This window comes from Anser cygnoides, chromosome 13 (genome assembly GCF_040182565.1).
Source record: "Anser cygnoides isolate HZ-2024a breed goose chromosome 13, Taihu_goose_T2T_genome, whole genome shotgun sequence".
In the NCBI taxonomy this organism is placed as follows: Eukaryota; Metazoa; Chordata; class Aves; order Anseriformes; family Anatidae; genus Anser; species Anser cygnoides.
The window spans coordinates 11986474-12008203 of NC_089885.1; the positions used below are offsets into that span (position 1 = coordinate 11986474).

At 45.9% G+C, this 21730-nt stretch overlaps 1 protein-coding gene across 2 annotated transcripts in view; it reads right to left on the reverse strand.

The window, feature by feature from the left end:
* Nucleotides 1-21730, reverse strand: part of MED12 (mediator complex subunit 12) — a 37384-nt gene that overhangs the window by 10205 nt on the left and 5449 nt on the right. For both annotated transcript variants that reach the window (XM_067004771.1, XM_067004770.1), the window contains exons 7-33: nt 20996-21250; nt 18670-18816; nt 18279-18378; nt 17706-17842; nt 16885-17016; nt 16370-16496; nt 15483-15712; nt 14952-15032; nt 13878-14051; nt 13412-13556; nt 12378-12496; nt 12084-12227; nt 11164-11327; nt 10804-10935; nt 8278-8505; nt 7930-8074; nt 7520-7640; nt 6727-6828; nt 5897-6010; nt 5458-5621; nt 2342-2521; nt 2071-2142; nt 1600-1760; nt 1348-1509; nt 1151-1262; nt 818-907; nt 254-363 (exon numbers count right to left, since the gene is read on the reverse strand). In XM_067004771.1, coding sequence (XP_066860872.1) covers nt 254-363; nt 818-907; nt 1151-1262; nt 1348-1509; nt 1600-1760; nt 2071-2142; nt 2342-2521; nt 5458-5621; nt 5897-6010; nt 6727-6828; nt 7520-7640; nt 7930-8074; nt 8278-8505; nt 10804-10935; nt 11164-11327; nt 12084-12227; nt 12378-12496; nt 13412-13556; nt 13878-14051; nt 14952-15032; nt 15483-15712; nt 16370-16496; nt 16885-17016; nt 17706-17842; nt 18279-18378; nt 18670-18816; nt 20996-21250 — 3848 coding nt within the window. The remainder of the gene's footprint in view (nt 1-253; nt 364-817; nt 908-1150; nt 1263-1347; nt 1510-1599; nt 1761-2070; nt 2143-2341; nt 2522-5457; nt 5622-5896; nt 6011-6726; nt 6829-7519; nt 7641-7929; nt 8075-8277; nt 8506-10803; nt 10936-11163; nt 11328-12083; nt 12228-12377; nt 12497-13411; nt 13557-13877; nt 14052-14951; nt 15033-15482; nt 15713-16369; nt 16497-16884; nt 17017-17705; nt 17843-18278; nt 18379-18669; nt 18817-20995; nt 21251-21730) is intronic.

Genomic DNA, 21730 nt, shown 5'->3' on the forward strand with positions numbered 1-21730 from the left:
CAGGTCCAGACGCAGCTCTCCCCAGCATCTGGAAAGCAGAGTTTGCTCTGGGTATGCTGCAAGAGTATACGTGGACACTAGGACCTACGTTACAGCCTGCTATTACTCCAAAGTCTCTTTCACCTGTCACTGTGCTTCCAACAGAGCATCTAGAGAGAGACAGCTAGCTCCCACAAGAAAAGGGGCTGTGCTAATGAATGCCTGAATGCCTCCCTTGGGAACCATATGGATCAGAAGTCAGCCAGAAAGTTACTTGTTTGACTGCATGTCCACGGTGCCACTGCTGATGATGTCCAGAAGAAGCACAGCCCATTCAGTTGTCTGCTGTGTACTGCGTTGAACCGTGTCAAACATCCCTCCCACCTGACAGAGAAGAGCAGTTTAGTCAAAAATACACCGAGAAGAAACACTAAGACTTAAAAGTGAGAAAGAAGCCTAAACCAGAGCAACTCCTGTGCTACGGCAACTCCTCCTGAGAGCTCAAGGAGACTGCAGTCAACAGGGCAAACCTCAGATACGAGTAGTCACAATGGGGAGCACAAAAGCATTACAATGAGAAGGCAATACTGTGAGCAGCCTGCACGGCACGTCTCTGAAATGGAGACCAAGATTGTGGATTTCACCCTGGTCCAACAGAACAAGGAAGTTTTTCCACACATCCTATACCATTCAGGGCTTAAAACTCAACAGCAGCAGGGGTGACCCTCACTTCAAGACATTTATAGCCCTGCCAGTGTGTGTGTGCTCCAAAAAAAGGGGAAAAAAGGCACCTAACTATTCACTTCATATGGTTAACCTCTTTTTTGCAACTGCTCACCAAGTTCAGTCGTAACTTCAGGGCTTCATGCATCAGCTGCTTGGCTTTGCAGTCATCTTGATACTGATCTTCCCGCCAATTCGTAACAATCTAAGATTTAGAAGAGAGGACAGACCTCACATGTTGTATGCTGAAGTTTATAGAGAGCAGCTTGTGCCTCCCAATGACTGGTGACTCAGAGAGGTCAGCTCAAGTGCTCTGTATCAACCTTGGTATGATCTTTGCCTTACTGAGCACAAAGACAGATAGACAACATCTCCAAGGACATGCCAATAGCCTGTCTGCTCAGGAGTGAGCCTTTGAGGAAAGCGAGGGGAAAAGCAAGACACCCACCTGCTGGACCTGACTGTACAGAGAGGTGAGGAGGCCTTCCCGCTGCTCATCCTGTCCCTTCAAGCAAGTTAGCACCAGTGACAGAAACGGCTGCTGGCTCAGGAGGGACATGCTGCAGAGAGGACAGCGATGTAACTACGCTGCCAGGCTGGGGGATCAGCATAGCAAGCAGGGCCTGCTCTCTCCCCAGGACTCACCTTTTCTGCTTCTGGCGGTCCCGCTCTTTGCGGGATGATGACCCCAGATGTTGTCCTTTCTCCAGTTCTTCTCCAGCAGCTTTCAGCACATGGCCCTGCACTGATGTTGGAAGCTTGGCAATCAGAGGGGCCACCAGCCACACTCCTGACCTCTCCAGGGAGCTGTGACAATACAAAAGAGAAAAACAGTTTGTAATCCAACCTATGATTCAAGTTGTCTACAGGACAGCTTCATGCTGAGACTACACCTACCTGAGGATGGGTTTGGATTTGTTGCTGGCTGGCGTAGCACTTGCTGAGCTACTGAGATTGTTGACTCCATTGCCAGCAGAACTAGCAGAGCTGGTCTCTGCTGACTGCTGGAATACCTCAATAGTGGCCTTGGCTATATTTTCTAACAAGGAGTTCATCTCCTGGAGACAGGGAAGAAAAGAGAGCTAAGTCCTGCTCTGAGAGCACCCACTGATACGGCTTCCACATTTAAACACTTTTAAACTCAGTAGAAATCTAGATTGCCAGCTCCCCCATGAATGCTTTTCTTTGGGTCTCAGACTCCTCACATCCATCTCATGCTTGGTTTTCACAAGCCAGACTCACCAACGCACACTCTTTATTTTCTCCCTATTCTCACTTCTGCCAGGTCACCAACCTACCACCTCACAAGCAGCCACTTCAATGCTGGCAGCACCCATCCCTGCATGGTCCCACTGAGCAGAAACTCACGTTGTTTGCAGTCTGCTTAATCATCAGCTGCAGCTCCAGCGAGGACTGCCTCATGGTCCACTGGTCCAGATTCTGCAACACACACACACACTTCGTATGAGTCCTTATCTCAGTTCGAACTATGTCCTCAACCCTTGCCCTCAGCTCCCATAATAATGAGTCTCAGATCCCTCAGAGGGGGCTGCACCACTCAGATAGCGCCGACTCCACCATTCTAATGTCACATCAGGCAGCTACTAGATCATTCTTGGACTCTGTCAGGAGCCTGCACCTGTAAGATGCGTTTAATCCTCTGCCGCTGAGGATTTTCTCCTTCCTCGTTGTCCAGCAATCGGTGTGGATAACAAATCAGCTGCATCAGCCTCTGGGCCTGTGTGCTGCTCAGGACAGGATCCTGCAAGTCATTGCTGTCTTCACAGAGGGACTTCAGACATCGCTCCCCTACCCACTCCTGCAGGATGAAGGCAGAGTTAGAACAGTTAAACTCGTTTCTGATACCAAACTGGTGCTTCTGCTTTCAGTATCAGATAGATGCAGGGAAAACAAACTCCTAAGAACCTTATTAGTACGCAGTAATGCCTGATAATCATTTTTCTTCATGAACTGCACTATCCTGATTCAGCAGGCATCAGGCACAGCACAGCAATCACGACAAAGGAAATATCAACTCTGACAAATCAGCAATGGAGAAAAACAGTAGCTGCTGTTTCTTTTGATGAAGTATTAGCATGATTTAACACTACACAGTCACTGCCATGCCCAGGCTTTATCAACATTGCCACTTGGGCTCAAAGGTCAGAAGGGATCACTTAAATTTATTTAGTCTATTTCTTGAGCAAAACCCTAGGACTGTGCTAAATTAAATAATTCAGGGCTGCAGCTAAGGCTAAACTAGAATGTGTCTTAAGGAAAAGCACATCCCTTAACTCTCAAATGGTAATGGAAAACACACTGCCATCCTCAGTGAAAAACATTCACCTTGCTTCTCACTGCCTGGAAGGGAAAATAACTGACTGGATACAAGATGTTTATAAGGCCACAAATCATGAGGAGAAGGTGGACAGAAAACTATTATTGTCAGCCTGTCAATTTCAGTTGGTGGCCTCTAAACGTATTACCAGGTGGCAATTTCCAAAACAAATATGAGGTAGATACTTCTTTATGTAATTCACAGTTAACCTGCAGCTTTCATTACTGCAGGATTTTTTCATATTGAAAATCAATTAGGCTAATTCATGAAAATTAAAATCTACAGAGGACTGCTATGTAAGCACTTCTGCAGCTGCGTATCAAGCTGGATCAGATAATTCTTCCACTGAGAAGTGACAACCAGAGGAGATGAGAGGAGAGATGAGGACCCAGTTCATGAAGCACAGGTGCTGATGCTAAGCCTAGAAAGCTGGGAATGGTCCCTCTTTCCAGTAGGCAGTAGTCTAAGCGCTAAGTAGAGCATGAAGACTGGAAAGACAGTCTCTGACTTAGGCTGTGCTTTCACAAGAGTTTCAAGTCTTCAGTGACCTCATCCCAAAATACAACTGTGCTTTGCCAGTACATGTGGATCTGGCAATTCCTCCAATGCCTATCATATTTATTCCCTTTACTAACATCATTCTTCTCAAAACTTCGCTTCTTTGTATATGTAATATGCACATCCTTGGGAAGACCCTTTTTGCCACTTGCCTACCTTTCTAAAAGAATTCCTTGGGACTTGTCTGCAATTATCCCTTTATTGGGATAATCTTACAAGTAGGTATTAAGTCAACTACCATTTTTGTCCTCAAGAGACTAACAGCCTCTTTCTCACCAAGATTTTTTTTTCTTTAAATAGGACAGTCACCTCCACAGGCTCCATGTTACTGAAACGGAGTCCTTCATCTCTCTTCACAGGAGAGCACAATGAACGCCTTTTCCAAGCACTACGGACAACTCTACTATCCCAAGCACCAGATTCAAGTTAGCAGCTTTATCTCAAACCTCCCTCTTGGCTTCCACTTGTGACTCTGTGTAATTAACCTTTTCAAAGGGAAAATCATCATTACGTGTACTGATCTGAATAGGCTAAAGGGCAGACCAATAATTTGGTTATAAACATTAGCACCTATGAAACCTTTAACTTAATTCTATAATCTACTTTTTTTCCCTACATCATCATGACAATGTCTAATATAAAACACATACCTAAATATGAGATACGGCTTTTTTTTTTTTTTTTTTGAGTTTGAGAAATCACCATCTATGGCTTAAGGCATCCTATAGGCATTTCAGAATGGATACTGTGAGTTCTACAGCATCCGTTGCTCACACTGGAGGAGCTAATGATAAATGTATTATTTTACCCAGCCTTTACAGCTGCAGGAGCTCTGGCACAAATTGGTGGTATTCACTGTTGTCTGCTCAAATACTCGTTCCTATATAACCAGTTCTGCCAACCATTGCTGTAACGATACCTGACACGCTGCTATTCCTTTCCATACACGTTCTATTTGCTGTGGGTCCTTCCTACATAGACTGGGACCAGTAAGGGAAGAATTACTTCTGTTAATGTTATAGTCAGGTTTCAGCAGCACCAAGTACGCTGTATTTGTGCTCCTAAATAGGCAGCTCCAATTCTTCTTTGGTCAGCTGGTAACGCCGCTATATATTGAGCCATTTAACAAAAACAACAGCATCACAAAGCACAAGGATAACACAGTACTAAGTGGAATGTGCACTTCAAATTGCAACACTGCATCTTCCCTGTTGACAGAATAAATTTGTAACCACGGCCAAAGACACCCTTCAACACCCATTTTCATACAGTAGTAGTAACAGGCACTCCAGCCTGGAACTAAGTATCTTATTAGCCAGGTTTCAGTTCCTCAAATGTCAATTTTCCTCAAAGGAACAGAAATACTGGTGCTGTCAGATTAGGGGCTGAGCAAAAGATTTTTGGTTTTGTTTCTTTAATTAACTGAACAGGGCACTGCAAAGCCCAGGGATACATTAACAGCCTAGCTGCAAGCAACACTTAAGCTGTTTTCTGAGAGGCGCCATTTATCACTTCAACAAGCTGTCTGTCTTATTCTTATCTTCTTTGCCTCCGGCACACATCTCAGCAAACCACTCCCAGCACTCCCCTCCTTGGACACGAGCCCTGTGCCAGTGCCAGAGCAAAGGGGATGTGCAGTCCCTGCATACTGCAACACCTAGTTCTTGACAGCTGTTTGCCTTTTTTTTTTTCCTTCCCAATGGTGGGCAATCCTTAGCGCCATCACGTGGCAGAACCACAGCTGGTTCTTTACTGATATTTCAAAGAAATACCTGCCAAACGCAATCTGCAGACAGCCACATGGAATGTACCTATCTGCAGAAGAGATAAGGACAAGCACAGGGATGGGACAGACTCACCTGTTGACAGATACTCCTTAGTACGTACTTGGCATAAATATCCAAGCTAGCTGTTTCTACAGTTACTACCCGACCACCGGCCTTCCTGGTACCCAACTCATCGTCCATGAGATCATCGACACCTCCAGGGTGGGAAAAGCCAGAGCCTTTCAGTTCTGCATCTCCTACGAGGAAAGAGCAAGTGTTACTTAATCATTGATGCCAAACCCAAAGCCTGACCCACAAAACATCCTGAGCTTTTGAAGAACGCTCCCTGTGACCAGTGATCTCTCTGCAGTTAAGAGATACAAAAAGCAGGCTTATAGTTCAGCCAGAGGGCTTCGGATAGATGAGCCACACACCCACCAAAACAGATCTCCTCTCTGTGCAATACAGTACTGCCTCCCACTGCCCCAGAAGACCTTCTTACAGGTACAGGCTAACACGAGCAGGTACACACCCAGAACAAAGACAGCTTTCAGTACTGCAAAGACTGCTCCATCCACAATACGATTCTGGGAAGCTGCCAGTAAGTGACGGTCACAAGAAGAACGGATTCCCACCGTGGGTTTGTCTGCAAAGAGGACAATAAGGAAGGGCAATACTCATCAAGAGAGAAAGGCACAGACTTCAGAGCTGCCTGTATTATGTGCCAGCCAGTACCACAGAATCAAGCTCAGAGAATCCTGAGGCTAGTCCTTTTCCCAGCTGTAACATGGGGTCAATTTAATTAAGCTTCATGCAGCACAGTGCCAATCATGCTGTGACAACTGAACCATGAAATCCAAATGGGGAGCAGTGGCTGTGTCATGAACTCTAAGCTCCAACAGTACCCTAACCTAGAATACGGGCTGGGTTTAGAGATCTGAGCTATCAGGATACTGACAAGGAGCCAAAAACAGAGCTTCCTGGACTGGTTCCATTATCAGACAAAAAGGGAGCGCTGTAAAATAACAGCTTCTGGCACCAAGCTAAGAAGCTGTACAAAGCTCTAGACAAAAAGAAAAAAAGTGATCATTACTCTAATGGCTTAGTGACAGCAAGGCCACCTCTACTGGTGGGTTCCTGGCCTCCAGAGCTTCCTCCCCCAACATGCCAGGCTACCAGAGAGTGACATAAATGGAAGGATATTGTTCTTTGTCCTCTGCAGAAAGCAGTCTATCATGCTTTGCCCGCTTTATTCAAAGTAAGCAGGTCATCTCTAATCATAGGGTCCAGCATTTCTTTTCTTGGGGTGCAAGAGCCTCAGTACTTTCACAATAAAGAAAGGCTCTACTTTCATTCACTTACTGCCATCTTGCTGGCATGGGTTCAGCTGTGGAGTCTTAAACAGATGGAGTAAAATCCGGCAGGTCAGACGTGCCCCTGGTTCTGAGTCCTGTTCACTGCAGGCTATGTAAAGAAAACAGTCAACTGAGATTTCTTAAGTACTGGGACAGCTGACTCTCAATCCAAAAGCTATTCACAGCGCACTGCCCCGGAGCAGCCAGTTGAGAAGCTGCAGCAGCCTCATTGTATTTACAGATACAGAGCATGTGCAGCAATTAACATGCAAGTGAGCAAATACATCAGTATTATTCCCAGTGACATGCGCTGCATTCTGCTTGCTCTCTCTTCCCAACTTCACCCTGCCAGAGTCTGGATGCTGCAACCCCCAGGGCAAAGCTAGGAAGGCTGGTGTCAGAATAAGGCAGGGTGACCCCGGCACTGTAGGCCCAAGAGGTCAGCTGGCTGCTGTAGCCAGAACTCTAACCCGAACCGTCAGCAGGAACTGCACTGCTGCCGTTCAGAGCTGAGTACACTGGTCAAGACAGTGTGGCTGATCACATCTCTCTGCTTATTTCAGCCTTCACAGAAACTCCGGAGAGTGAGACATTGAAAAACCTTCGCGTAACCATTTTTTTGATGGAAAACAAAAGGTCAGAAACTCTCTAAAGCAAAGTGTTCAGTTCTTAAGTACCACGCTATAAAGTAAGAATCAGAAGCAAGTTTCACAGCTATGGGGTTCATCAAGTATTCACTAAGCACAGCCCCTTGGGCTAGCACTGGGAGTAAGACCAGCTTTCTGCAGGGATGCACTTACCAGCATTGAGGAGCGAGGGGATAGCAGCACAGCGAATCAGGTCCTCCAGCAGCAAGCACTGCCGGGCAATGAGAATGGCAACGAAGGTGGCCAAGGAATCATGGAAAGATAAGTCACTGACCTGGAAGAGAGGAGATCAGCCAGTGATCACAACAGCCTCTGCCTCGTTCCCTCTATCAGCAATTCCTCAGCTTGACTAGGAGCTGGGGGGTAGAGGTGCCCATAACCCCAGGTCAACATTCACGATCAGCCCAGGCTACAACAAGCACTAAAAGGTAGCCCTGGCATTCAGAGCCTTCCCCCATCCTCAGAAGACACAGCTTCCATCCCTCATTCATTCCTGCCTCCTCCCGATGGCTCCCTCCACTCCTGCTTCAGTTCCGTTCCCCCTTTTGAATGTTTGCACTTGCATCAACGTTGCAGAGGAGATCATTGAATCCACAGGTCCCGTTATTGGAGGAACAACACAAAGCTTTGAGCACACCCAGCCACTCGGCACTTAGAGACTTGCAGTAGCCAGTCAGCTCAGCACACAGGATAGCAATGTCATTCACCCTGTTAAATATATAAATAACAAAAAAGCAGAGGGTTGGTGTTGCTTCTCATGCACACAGTTAGGTCAGTGATTCTCTAAGGCAGCCCAGCTTTGGCTCCTCCTTCCTGTCACCCCAAGACAGCCAAGCAAGGGCTACTAGCTTTCTTACCCTCACCTAAAACAGTTACTGTCTCAATAGAACGATGAAAGCTCTGCCACTCACCTGTCTGGGTCATGGTGCCCCACACACACATGCATAAGTGCATTACAGACAAAACTGTAGCGGTTGGCTGGATTTTCATTGAGGCTCTTGCCCAGGTTGGTGTACGTAAAGTTATGTGCAGATGGATTTTCAATAGTGTCAATCATGAACTCTGGTTCCCAGAGCATGTTGGAGTCAGATGGTTCAACATTGCAGTAGATTGTGTTCTTCACCTTGGAGCAGAAGTCACTAAACGGGATAGGAAAGAGAGATTAGAAACAAACACCCTGCTTCTACTGAACTCCGATAAGCAAAGCAATCCTGTGTAAGATAAACCCAGCCCTGGGCAAGAACGTGTGGGGATTCAAGATCAGTTTGTATGAGAAAGACTCTCCCACAAGACTGAGGACGGTTCTTTCTTCAGGAAGCACCTGGAAGTTACTGGGGGCGGGGCTCAGCGAACATAGCACGAGAATGGGCATTCCAGGTCAGGCTAGGGCAACGCCTAGCTCAGACTTCGGTGCCAAGACAGTCGATGCCCAGATAAAAGCTTAAGAACAAGGAAGGTATGTGGCAATAGTGCCCCAGCATCCTTCCCGACTCTGCTGCAATTTATGGCTCAGAAACCTTCAGAGTTAGAGGTAACACTCACCTCAACAGATTATCCTCCTACAAATTTGTCCACCTGCTTTTCGAATTCAGCAGATTTTTGGTGTTTACAACATGGAATGGGTTCCATGGGTAACTATGAGAACAATGAAGTTCATTCTTTTGCTCTGAACCTACCCCTTGTTATTTTCTAATCATATCTTTTTGTGCTTTTAATATAAGACATATTGAATACTCAGTTTCTTTTCCATATGAACCAAAACTTCTGTCAATTCCCCTCAGTTCTCTTCTACAGGGAGGAGACCCACTCTACCAAGCAGTTCCTCGTAGATATGTAATTCCAAACCACTGGTCATCCATCCACTCACCATCCTTTAGACTTAAGTCCACCACATGCTTTTTGGCATCAGGTGCCCAAAACCACAAGGCACAGTCGCACCGTGATTTATATTGTGGCTTAGTGACGGCCTCTGTTCTGTTCTCCATTCCTTTCGAAACTATACCTAACATTTAATTTGCTTTTTGTCTGTTACTGAACATTCAGAGAATATTTTTATTGACATATCTACTACAAGTACAAGACAGTTCATCTGATTGGTAGCATATATCCGTCACTATGTAGAGTTTGCAAGGCAGTGAGGACAATCCTACGTGCGCTGTTTTTACAATGACGCTGAGCTTCATCTGTGAGTTTATCATCCAGTCATGATCACTGGGCCCCACTAACTTGCAGGCACCTTCAATTTTATATGCTGATTAACAGTTATATGAAAAGTTTTGATGTCGCCACTCATACAGCCTTTGATACGCTGAACAACACAAGCACTAACAGAATCCTGCAGGGCTTCTTCAGAGAGGGATCACCCTCAAAAAGAAACTTTTTCCTACTCTTTGTATCAATCTCTAACCTATTGTTTGCCTGCAAGAGGATATTCCCTTTTATCTGTGGCCATTTAAGGCCTTGCTGAATAGCTTTTGAGAATTCAGTTACACTAATATCATGTTTCTCATTCCCTTATGTGTGATGGCTCCTGCAAAGAGCTCCAGTGCAATTCCTCCTGCTCTCAATTTTGTCAAGAGAGAAACTTCAAAGGTGCTCGGCAGCCAGGAGCCTAGCCAGCTGACACGAAGGCCCAAGTAACTCTCACAGCCCCTTAACACGGGTACTACCTAGGGTTAGACATACCTGCTGTATACCTGCTCAGGAAACACTAATAGGGAGCAAGGGCTGTGGAAGAAGACAGAGTGAAGCACTGTATGGGGAAACAGACCTGTTGAGGTCAATTGCCCGCTCACAGGATCACCTGAGTAAAGAGCCAGAGAGACTGGTGGATTCCATCTCTGTGCTGCCGAGGAAGGAGTCCCACAGGGAGCTGCCAGGGGACAGTTCCCAAGAGAAAGCACAGGGCAGAAGGCTACAGAGCCCACAGGACAGACCAGAGATGGGGAAACATCAGCAGGATGGAACCTGAAGAGCCAACAGGGGCAGAACAAGGCCAAGGAGTGGAGAACAGCACAGGAACAAACCCAGAACCAAGCAAAGGTTCAGAAGTGGCCCAAAGATTACCAGGGAGCTGAGCGTGAGCAAAGAGCAACCTTTAGGATCATCTGCTTGGTCAGCCAAGGCTTTTGGCTCAAACGCAGCAGAGTTTGGCAGGAAAAGACTTCTCTGCTTCTATACTCTAGGAGTGGAGTAAGAACAGACCTGTGGAAGTGCAGGGTACTGCTGAAGGCAATTTAACAAAGAACCCGAAGATCTAACAGCCAAGGTAATACACTGGGTCATCGCTGCCTGCAAAACCAGCACTCCTCCCAAGACTTACAGCCCCCAGTGAGAGGATCTCAGGAACAATCCCATCAAACAAGATGACAAGCAAAGCTTATACCGATGTTCTATACTCACAGGCACCCGCTGCACTCCGCCTGCCTCAGACTCACCTGAAAAGCTCCCCAAATTTACTTTTCAGGTGACTGCAGGAGGTATACAGGTCATAGAGATAGGCCAGGATACAGCGCTCTGCCGAGGAGCCATCTGAGCGGTTCATGCCGTGTTTCACTACCCCACACAGACTGCATAGAAAGAAAAAAAGCTGCAGCAACACAAAAAGAAAATCTGAAGGAATATCCTCATCTCATCACACAGAGCCCACAGCAACAGTGCTCACTGGGTAACATATCCCTTTCCCCTCAAATTCTGTGAGCTGAACCCTCAGACGCAATGTTGCTACCTTTTAGAACACAGATATATCCCTGCCCCTTACAATCCCCTTCCACGTGGTGCGGGGAATATTCCCTTACCCTTCAAAGACCTGAGCCATCTGGTCCTGGTTCAGTATAAGGCAGGAGTGGTAGTGCCGCAGCACAGCCACGATGCACAGGCACAAGCTGGTGGTGTAGCTGCCAACAAGGTCGGAGGATTTCAACAGCAGTTCTGCCTCCACCACGCTCAGTTCATTCAGCAACTGCACCCAATGACAGAAAAACCCTTCAACAGCCACAGGGGTAAGGTATGGTCAGAGATGGAGCAGGCACACGAGACCCACAGCCTATAGGGCCTGCCAGGAAGAGGGACTGGCAGGCACTTTCTGCCTAGAAATATAACCCTGGAACAGTTAGTGCTCAATATTTAGGCACAATGTCTCACAAAGGGTCTGTCAGTGCTTGCGTGTCAGACGGAGATTGGTTTATGGCCACAGATTGTAGCAGGCAGCTTTTTTAGTACTTCTGTCCAGCACAAATCACTTTGTGGAGGGAGATCCTCCCTTTTAAAGGCTAATAACCTCAATTTCATCAGCAGTCATAGCAAGGCTTCAAAAGACAAGTGTCACAGCCTGCAAAAACACCAACAGAATTTTAGCAGGATCCAGAAGGCAGTCTGCATTGCCACGTGCCAAGGATCCTTCCAGGGGAGAAAGGCAGGAGGCTTGCCAGAGAAAGACATCCCCCTTTCTCACTCAGAACCAGGCCTTGCTGCAGCCAGGAACAGAGATGCAATGCAAAACCTTTGAAGACAATCCTGAAGTCTCCGGAAGAATAAACCCCCAAGGGACATGTGAGACTACCTGCCACAAACAACTTATTCCAAACAGCTGCAGCCCAGGAGCACCACAATGACCACCTAATCTGACCACCTCCATGACACAAGCATCACAGCACAGATCTTCTGCCTTTCAGCTGATAAACCGATCCCATTAAATGCTTAAGCACACTGTGCTTACCTGGATGGCAAAGTCGATAAGACCACTGATATTGAGTGAATACTCCATCAAGTCAAAGATGAACTGCACGTGCTGTACCAGAGGCAGGTGGTAGGACATTCCCAAGGCAAAGCTGGTGATCTGTTCCAAGACATTGCGAGATACCTGCAAGCGCAAGACGACACACAGTACTATCTTCCCTTGCAGAAGTCCCTCAGCAGTTCCATCTCTTTTTCCCTCTAGGAAGTTGCCCTCAGTAATACAAGGGGACACAATCAGGACCCAAGGAAGACAGCAGTCTTTAAAGTTTCATACCTGAGACGTGACTTGGTGCTGATCAAAGTGAGAAAGGTGCTGGAACTTTGCAAAAATATCTTCAGCTGTCGGAAATGCTTCTGGCTTGCTCTTTTTCCTCTTCTGGCCTTCCTCTCCACCTAGCAAAGTTAGGAGGACCAGCAAACAGAATTAGGCTACCTTCCTCATCAGAAGAGGACTACACATCAAACAACACCTGCCAGTCCCTCAGCAAGACCAGCCCCTGTCAAGGAGCACAGCCAAAGGGCCCAAGTCCCCATCCTTAAGAACAGGACCATCCTGAATTCAAAACAATAAATTGTTGAGGGAAGAGTTCCTAGACTGAAAATGACAGCATGATTAACACCTAGTTTATCCCAAGTGAAGGTACTCCTTGGAGAGGGAAGATACATCTAAATCAGGAGAGAAAGTAACACTGACTCCCTGCTGAGAACAGCTATTCTAGACTGGAGATGGTTTCGCCCCAAAGTTTGTCAGAGCATCTCATGTTTTAAAGAATCTTCCTTATGCCACTTTCAAGTTGCCTTTCAGGAATCATACTAACCAAGAGAGGAAAAAAAAAAAGTAGCCAGATTCTCAACTGATAGAAATTAGATTTTTTCTATGGATACTGACACAGCTAACCAAATCCACCAATCTCCAAGCATACCAGCATAATACAATTAATCAAGGTTTTTGCCTAACATTCATAGGCAAAGTTCTCTTTGCTTCTGTGCAAAGATCTAAGTGGAAGAAAAAAAAAGTTTGAAAATTCTATGTTTTGGCCAGGGTCTCGCTCTGTACTTGCTATGACTTAATTGCCCTCTAAAGAAAATAAGTTCAATTAAACGTATGGAGTCAGAAGGAAATCGATCTTCTTACTTGCTGCTTGGTATATTTGAGACTAGAGCACCATTCCAGACTGTCAGTGACTGATACAGCCAACCAGGCACTGTAGATTACATGAAATCCTTCCATTGCGAGACTCCAGACAAAGGAGGCAGCCAAGTGGAAAGGCTCCTTTTTCAAAAAGGAGTGGCTCAAACAATACTGACCTGTCTCTGCAGTGCTCTTTCTGTTTAAAACTTTTAGAATGTCTTTGGTTATTTTCTTGATTGTATGCCGAGCATCGTCCCGTTGTTTTCCGACCCCAAAAAGAACTACCAACCGTTGGTTACATTCGTGACTGCATGACTCCTCCTGGGAAACCGAGAGAGAACTCCATTAGCAACTATCAGGCTGAATGCCTTAATCTCATTTCACATCTGGACCTCTTAAAAGCAAAAAGAAAGCTTCATCTCAGAAGTTGTTCTGGGAGTAAGCAAAGAGACACCTTAAGTAGATCACTCTCCTGCAGCAGTGCAGTAAAGCACGACTGTGCTCCTCACCCACCCAGTACTGAAAGACATCAGGTTCAACGCCGGTCAGCTCGACTTACAACAGTGCAGCAGGGAAACACAGCAGCCGCATGACTGGAGCACAAGACAGCAGCAGGAGAGGGGTTATGAGCAGGTCTCATACCTGAGGAATAGGGAAGTGTGTTGCATACTGGATGTGCCGAGGCTGGTCGTACAGAGATGCTAGCATTCCTTCTGCAGACTTGTCCTTCAGCAGAGGTTTTGCTTCCTTTTCAGGATCTGGTTTCTCAGGGGAAGGGCTGGCTTTAGATTCGCAATGCATTGGTGGAGAAAACATCTAGGGAAGCATAAAAAGATTTTTAAAAAAGCATTTAGGGAACATGGGAATGCAAAAAAGCCACATTTGCTCAGGCCTAAAAGGAGCAGGAAGAAGGAGGGTAGGAAACATCCAGATCTTGGGGCACTGACCTAAGGCACTGTGCTAAGACACTATTTCCATTTCTGCTTCTGGTTCAAATTTTATAATGCGTAATAAAAAAGAGGAAATAAATAACTACACCCCAGGATTTTGGGAGCAATCACCTCCACGGAAGAGGTAAGGATCCTGGGAAAGCAATATAGCTCTCTGCATCACACCTACCCAGCAAGTCCTTTGAAAATCCATTAACAGGTGGAAAAAAGTAGGTAGTCATGAATTTTCAATCACCACAAATTATTTTTATTACAAATTAAGTACTTCAAAGCATTCTGCAATTATGATCTACGCCCACAAATATCATGAAGAACTGTGAAGCTGAAAAAGTATTGAAGGCCCCACAGTACAATGACAGCAGACCTGTGTCTTTTCTCATGGGATCAAGAAACTCCCTGCCAACAGCATCTGGCCACCCTCAGACTCCAGGTGCTATTATGGTCATCCATTTCCAACCCACTTCCAAACAGCTCATTTCCTACCCAGCCCAAATCCTGGGCTGGCAGTGGACAGAAGATAATTAAAATCCCAGGAGTGACAGGGACTGACTCTGATTGATAGAACCTGAGTCATTCTGACTTACCTGAACAGATTATATGAACCTTTTTACAGCGTCAGCTGCCTTACAAGCTAGCCACTTCCAGCACGCTGGCTCTGCAGTAGAGAGAGAGCACTCACACAAAAGTGAGGCACCTGCCGTCCCTGGTCGCAGTACAACACACTGACCTACTTACTGAGAAGCAGCTGGAGAATGCAGACACATACCGAAAAATCTGTCTTCTCCATGTCATCAAAGAGCGCACTGGAGTTGTGGTCAATGTCCATGGGCTCAGAAAGACCTGTGTCCTGGGAACAGACAGAGCAGCTTTACACCTCACTGATACACCAGTGAACAAGACAGGATTCATTTACTGCAGCACCCCACTTCCACGTTGGGCAATGCCAACACCCATAGCACCTCCCAAAAGAAACCCAGCTGGAATTAAATACACTACAAACACCTGACATCACCTACAGGCCTTGCACAGCAGTTTATGCTACGCTGCTCAGCTCTGAGCAGAGCAAGATTTTCCTGTCTGCCCCTTTACATTCTGCAGGACCTTTCCACACACTTAGAACACAGCCTTCTATTTTTGCAACTGAAGTGGTAAGGAAATAGCTCAGGGGAATGAAAAGCATAAGTCACTGGTACATTCTCCAGCAGGTAATAGCAAGGAGGCTGCAAAACTGGTATAAACGGGAAAGTATAACCAAGGGAAACAGCACATATGAGAGCTATGGTGCCTGTATTCTCACCTCTAGCTTGATGCCACTGTTACCCTCTGTCTCCTTTCTGTCATGCTCCTCAGCAGGGTCATCAAAGGGTGAGGGTGGGCGAGGCCCATGAGAATCCATGGCAAGATCACCCCGGGAGATGAGTGTGCACATGTAGATGTTGTGAGAGAAGACATCGTGTCGGATTAGCTCACAGAATAGCAGCACCAGGTTAAAAAATTCCACCTTCTCATTTTCCTTCCCAGGATCAGCTGAAAGGACAGCAGAGACGGTCAGTACTTATCAGAGCTCTTCTGTAAAACTAAAAAGCCACCTAACCTAGAGTCAGAAAATGTGTTTCTAGAGATCTCAACGTAGTAAGCGACTGATACATAGTTCTGAGATTATACCAGAAGCTAGAACCAGAAAACCCACCTTCAACAGCTGGCAATTAAGTGAAAACCTCTCCAGTTAGTATCACAGACCAGCGGCATGGGATTTTAGACTGGAGGTACCATTCCTGGGTATGCAAACCACAGACCCCCGCATCATTCAGAATTGAATCCTGCCCCCGTTAGTTTATCCATTTGCAGTATTTACACCAACAGGTTATTCCAGAGTTTTGTCACCTACTAGTTAGAAATCGTCCTCTAGTTCTCAGCCTGAATCAATTCCAGGTTAGCTTATACTCATTTATTCTTGGCCAACACTCTGTTAACAGAGGTACTTCTGCACTATCATCCTGCCACCTGGCCCTCCAGGCTGCTATCCCTCCCTCCCCAGGATATGCTCTGGATTGCAAGGAAGCCAGAGAGAGAATCTGGGTACTTACATATAGAATGGATTTAGATATAGAATAGCATGCTAGTTCACAGTTTGCAGAAGAGGGAAAGCTAGAAACTGGGAGAGCACAAGTTCTTATTACATACTTAGCATAGGAGCTTGAGTGTCAAGGAACTGCATAAGGACATCCTGAAAGACAGGAGCACTGGCTGCTGAGAGGGATCCTGAGGAAATGGAGCCCTTCTCATCCACGACTTCAGAGTCCCCACATCTCTGTAGAAACAGACAAAAGTACCAACCACTGTCCCAGAGGAAAAACTCTATGTCCATAAACTCAAAAAAGAAGCCTTCACTAGATTATTCCTAGCTTGCACTTCGGGAAAGCCCCCACATAGGTTTCTGTAAGCTGCTTCATAGTCTCTAAGTAGGCCAGGACTTCTGCACCACAAGCACCTGTCTTCAGAATCATCCAAGAAATGGAATACACACAAAGCAACATTTATGACCTACTTTGGGTTAGACGGAGCAAACACCGTAATTAACAGTACCAGTGTTAAGAGACGTGCTGATCTGCCTTCGCCTTTCACTGTTGCAACAATCTGAAGTTAGTTAACCTCTGCTCTGCTTTACTGCTGCTAGCTTTCCAAGAATAAGAACGTACCTCAGCCTCTATCTCTGCTTGGCGCTTCTCCAGGAGTTTGGCCACGACCATAGCCCTGTGGCGTCCAGAGCGTTTGTAGCTGACAGCCCATTCACACAGCAAGGCCACCACTGCATCATCATCTGGGGAGATCTGGGGAGATACAAGCACTATTGTGAGAATGGGACTCAGACAAAAAAGGTGAGCAGCCCTAAGGCCTCAGGTTGGATGTAACCAAGAGCTAAAGCACAGCCTGAAGTCTGCTACATCCTCCTCTTCCTAACGTGCACCACAGACGTCAAGGTGAAGTCTTCCTGCTTTGTCTGTTTGACTCCGCTTTGTGACATGAGGTGAAACACAGCCTTTGACAATACTGCAGGCTTGTGTTGCTTCAGAAAATAATCTCCTTCAGCAGCACATCTATGAAGTGTCAATCTTTGTGACAATCTTCACACAGTGAAACACAGTTTCTCAACAGCATTATACCAAATACGCAAACTACCAGCCTTGCAGCTCACCTCTAGGAACCAACAGAGTACTAGTTGCTCTGTGGCCCTATCCATCATAAATTGGTCACTCTCTTCAGCCAGCTGTGGGGACTGTCTCAGGCTTATGCACATTTCTTAGCATAGACTTAGACTAGTGCGCAGACTCCCCCTGTTCTAACTTTAGTACCTCCCTAACTTACGGCTGCACAAAATACTTTTCAGTGGGGATCACATCTCTCGGCCATAGGCCGCTACCTCGTCAATGATCTCCAGACACAGGACAGTAACCAGGGAACATAAACAAGAACACAGCCACATCCGGGACCAGGGCCCAGATGCAAAGTCCCAAGGTACCTCATGACTGTCTTTGGTTGGACCCAGCCCAAATATCCTGTTATATAAGGAATCCAAAGAGTTGCTGAAGTCAGATCTTTCAAAGCTGTGACTATCCAGAACTTCTAAAGTGTGCAAGACACGGCCAATAGTGAAACCTGGAAGAGAAGACAAAAGAAATTCATGTTTGGCAACTGCTACAACTCTTGAACAAAACAGTTTCTACGAGCTCACTGCTCAGGAGACTGCCTGAAGAAAGCTGTACCAGTCAGGCAAGGGTCCATCTAGCTTAATATCCTGACTATCCATAGCCAACAGCAGATGTTGGGGGAAAACATTAAAGCATGGCACATATACAGGACTACAGTTCTCTGGTACACACTTCCAGTTTCCAATAATAGACACTTGCACTATACCCAGGGAAACTGACCCATGCGAGATTTTGCACTGGAAAGAAAACGAGCCATTTGGTTCTCTTCACTGTTGACAGTGAACACCAATGCCAGCAGGTATGAAAAACAAAGAAACAGACAGGAAACTTCTCAGGGTAACATATGGAACATGGCAGAAAAACTTAAACCTACAGCAAGTTACCTGCTGTGGTTTCTTGGCACTTGTCAAACGACCAACGAACCTCCACAGCCTGGCCACGCTCTTTTATCTGCTGCTCAATTTCACGGAGCTTCGCCCGAACCTAAAAGCAATAGACTTGCGTAAACATCCAAGAGGATGCCTTAGAAGTCCTGTGTAAAAAATTATCAGAAAACAAAGAATATGACAGTAGCTCCACTTGACGTTAGATTTTGCCCATCTTCCAAGTACACCACTATCTTGCTTATGGCAGAACGGGAGCAGTTAATTCCTGGGGAGTGAGGGAGCACCTCTGACCACGCTTATCACACAACGTGAAAAGAAAATCTTGAAAGAGCTATGATGCAGCTATTATCCTGGAGCACCAGCTCTCCCAGTTCCGAAGGCTGCTCACCTGCTGTGTAAAGGCTGAATTCCCTCCTGGCATAGGCAAGTTCGACGGGGCTATGGGCAGGTGATCCAGTGGGGAACCAGTCTTTATCCTGCTATCAGTCAATGAGTAATGCCACACAAGGGCGCTTGGGCAACACAAAATTATACTCTGCAACAGATAGAAAAATGAGTATCATTCAGCAAATTAATGTCAAAACAGTCAAAATTAAATTACTTTCTACAAAAAGAGACACTCGTTTATTCTACCGCCCAGACATTCATCATCTTGTGCACGTATTTACTGTTTTGGTTTGTGGGTTTTTTTTGTGGTTGTTCTAAGCTTTGAAAGACTCTTCAGACCATACAAGAGTAGAAGGGAGTAGAGCAGTATTTTTGCCGTATTAAATGTCTTAGTCCAGGTATGCTTAAGAAGCCAGGAGCAGAGTTCCATGTTATCCAAAAGCATCAATACGTTGCTGCAGAGCTCCCAGCTTCTTACAAACAGACCTTATTTTCCTATGACTCACACTGTCAATGCACAGTCCGACCCTCCTGGCCCAGGAGCAGCATTTACATTACTCTTGATGCGGACTGTAAATCAGCAAAGTGTGAGAAGAAATATGAGTCAACAGCCCCTAACTCATTATACTATGTTATTTAATAACTATATGTATGATTATAATATCAATACTATTACACGTTTTCATTCTTTTTTGATCTTGTACAGACACCCACAAACACAAATCTTCACTGAATGATTCCTAGCATACACCTCTCCAGCTTCTGGGTCATGAGGAACCAGACGTTAAGATGGACAACCAAGGCTGCTACCAATGCTCAAACCAAAGAATCTATCATCTCTCTGGGACATTTGAGCAAAGGTTAATTACATACACTGATAGAAACGCATCTGTTTCCAGCCCGACTTCACCCAGCTCCAGCCACTAGATCTTACTGCGCCTTAGCCTCATCTACTGTCTGCAGACAGAAAATCTGTGCATCTTCTCTCAGAAGGGCTCTTCTGATACATACTATAAAAATAATCCGATCATCATTAACCAATTTGAACTTTTTAAGCAGGCTGTTCAGACCCCAGATCAGCCAAATCTGAGATGTATACGCTCCTATATTTTCTCTAAAGCGAGCTTCCCCCAGAAAGGATTTTTATATTCAGAAAGTCATGTTTTACCATAAACCAGAAGAATAATGTTTTAAATTGAAAGTGACTAAGTAAGGCTTAACACAAAAACAAAGGGGTTATTTATAACCCCCACCTTGCTCTCTAGGCCCTTGCAGAGGCAATCTTACTTCTAGCCAGCTGTACCCTAGGAATTTTCTTTCTATCCTGTTTGAGAGCTGGCAGGCTGCTTCTTGATCCTGTCAGGGCTCCTTGATCTCAATTTTTCTGTTGAGCTGCAGGTTCCCAAGCTCTGTGCGCTCTTCCTCTCCAGCTCCTGCTCCATCCTGCACTCTCTGGAATCTTCTCTGCTTCAGCATGCTCCTGGAAGGGGCAATCTCCAGTGCTTGCACACGGATCTACCTGACTTAGTCACTCTTCTCTTGAAGGAGAAAAACACAGCCATGAAAAAACACACTGAACAGAACTCACCTATCTCCCTCTGACACAAGCATGGTCTGGACTGCGTCCCACAGTGACACAACAGCACTTGCCCTTCAAACATCTACCAGTAAGGCTTCAGCATCCTTGCCCTTTTACTGCAACCTATGGCTTATTCAATTCCAAGTATAAGGACTGTAAGTTCAGAGTCACTTTTCTTAGTCTGCCATCGTTTCTGAGGAAAGTGGTCTGGCTAAACAGTTAAAGTTCTTCCATACATAAAAGTGCGTGGGGTTGGTTGTTTTTTTTTTGGAGGGTTGTTGTTGTTTTGGCAGTTGCATGTTTTTGTCGTTGTTGTTTTGTTTTTCTTTTGAAGAGCTCACAAAATTATCATGTGCTCTTCTTCATGTCTGGTGTAACTTCCTTTCCTAGACGACAACTTTTTAAATGACACACACTACGTTAGGCGAAACGTCCCTTTTTCCCCCCCCCCTTGCTTTCTCTTCTGCAAAGCATTCCCAGGCATCTGAGGCACATGTGAATAGAGCAAAAGGCTCTGTTCCAACCCATTTTTCCTTACGTAATTCAGTCAAGGACATTGCTACAGCACTGAAGTCTGATACCAAACTCTCTTAATACATCAGCAAGTACTTACACTTCGACAGTCATGGCTTGAAACTTCTATACTCAGGAAGTTATTGTCTCAAGCCGTAATGATCTTTTCTGCAATGGCATACAATATGAACTGTTCCTGCTGACCCTGCTGTCATCAGCTACTACTCGGACCTACCTGAAGGATGCAGCTGAGTCCATATACCACTGGCCGGTGCTGAGGGCACAGAAGTAAGTCACTGAAAGGGCTGGGAGGAGGATTCCCGGCAGCTGGCTGAGGGGTGGGAGTTGAAGGAAGAGCATTCCCCGTCTGCGTAGACAGGATGTGGGGTGGGTGCCCGCCAGCACCATCCAGCTGCATAGCAAGCCTGCGGGTGCAGAAGTAGGCCAGACGTCTGGACAGGTACGCAGACTGCACAAACTCTCCAGAGTACTGTAGGGAAGAGTTGGGTAAAAAAAAAAAAAAAAAAGTCCTCATTACAAGCAACATGGAGGAAACCCTTTATCCTCCCAAAGCTGAATACAGCATAGCACTGCCTTGTAGAGACAGTCCCTTTACACAGTGCACCTTGGTATCATCTACCACCCCCTAGCTACTAAGCATCAGAGAAACTCCTTAAATGCTCTCCTATGACAATGAATCCACGCATCAAAATGTACCCACACCCAGCCTCCCCAGGGCTTCAAGAGTCTATCTAAAATCTATTGTGACAAGAAGAGAGAAAGAAAGAAAAGCAGTTTCCACGTAGAGGTGCACGATGAGTACCAGGAGTCCCACTATCACAATTATGAGATGGACAGGGATTGCCAGGTCTAATGCAGGGAAACGGGATAAAGGAGTAACAGAAAAAAGCAGGACTCAAAAAGGTTTCCTTGCATCAGCTAAGAACGATGCTCTAGCAGGAGGACATTC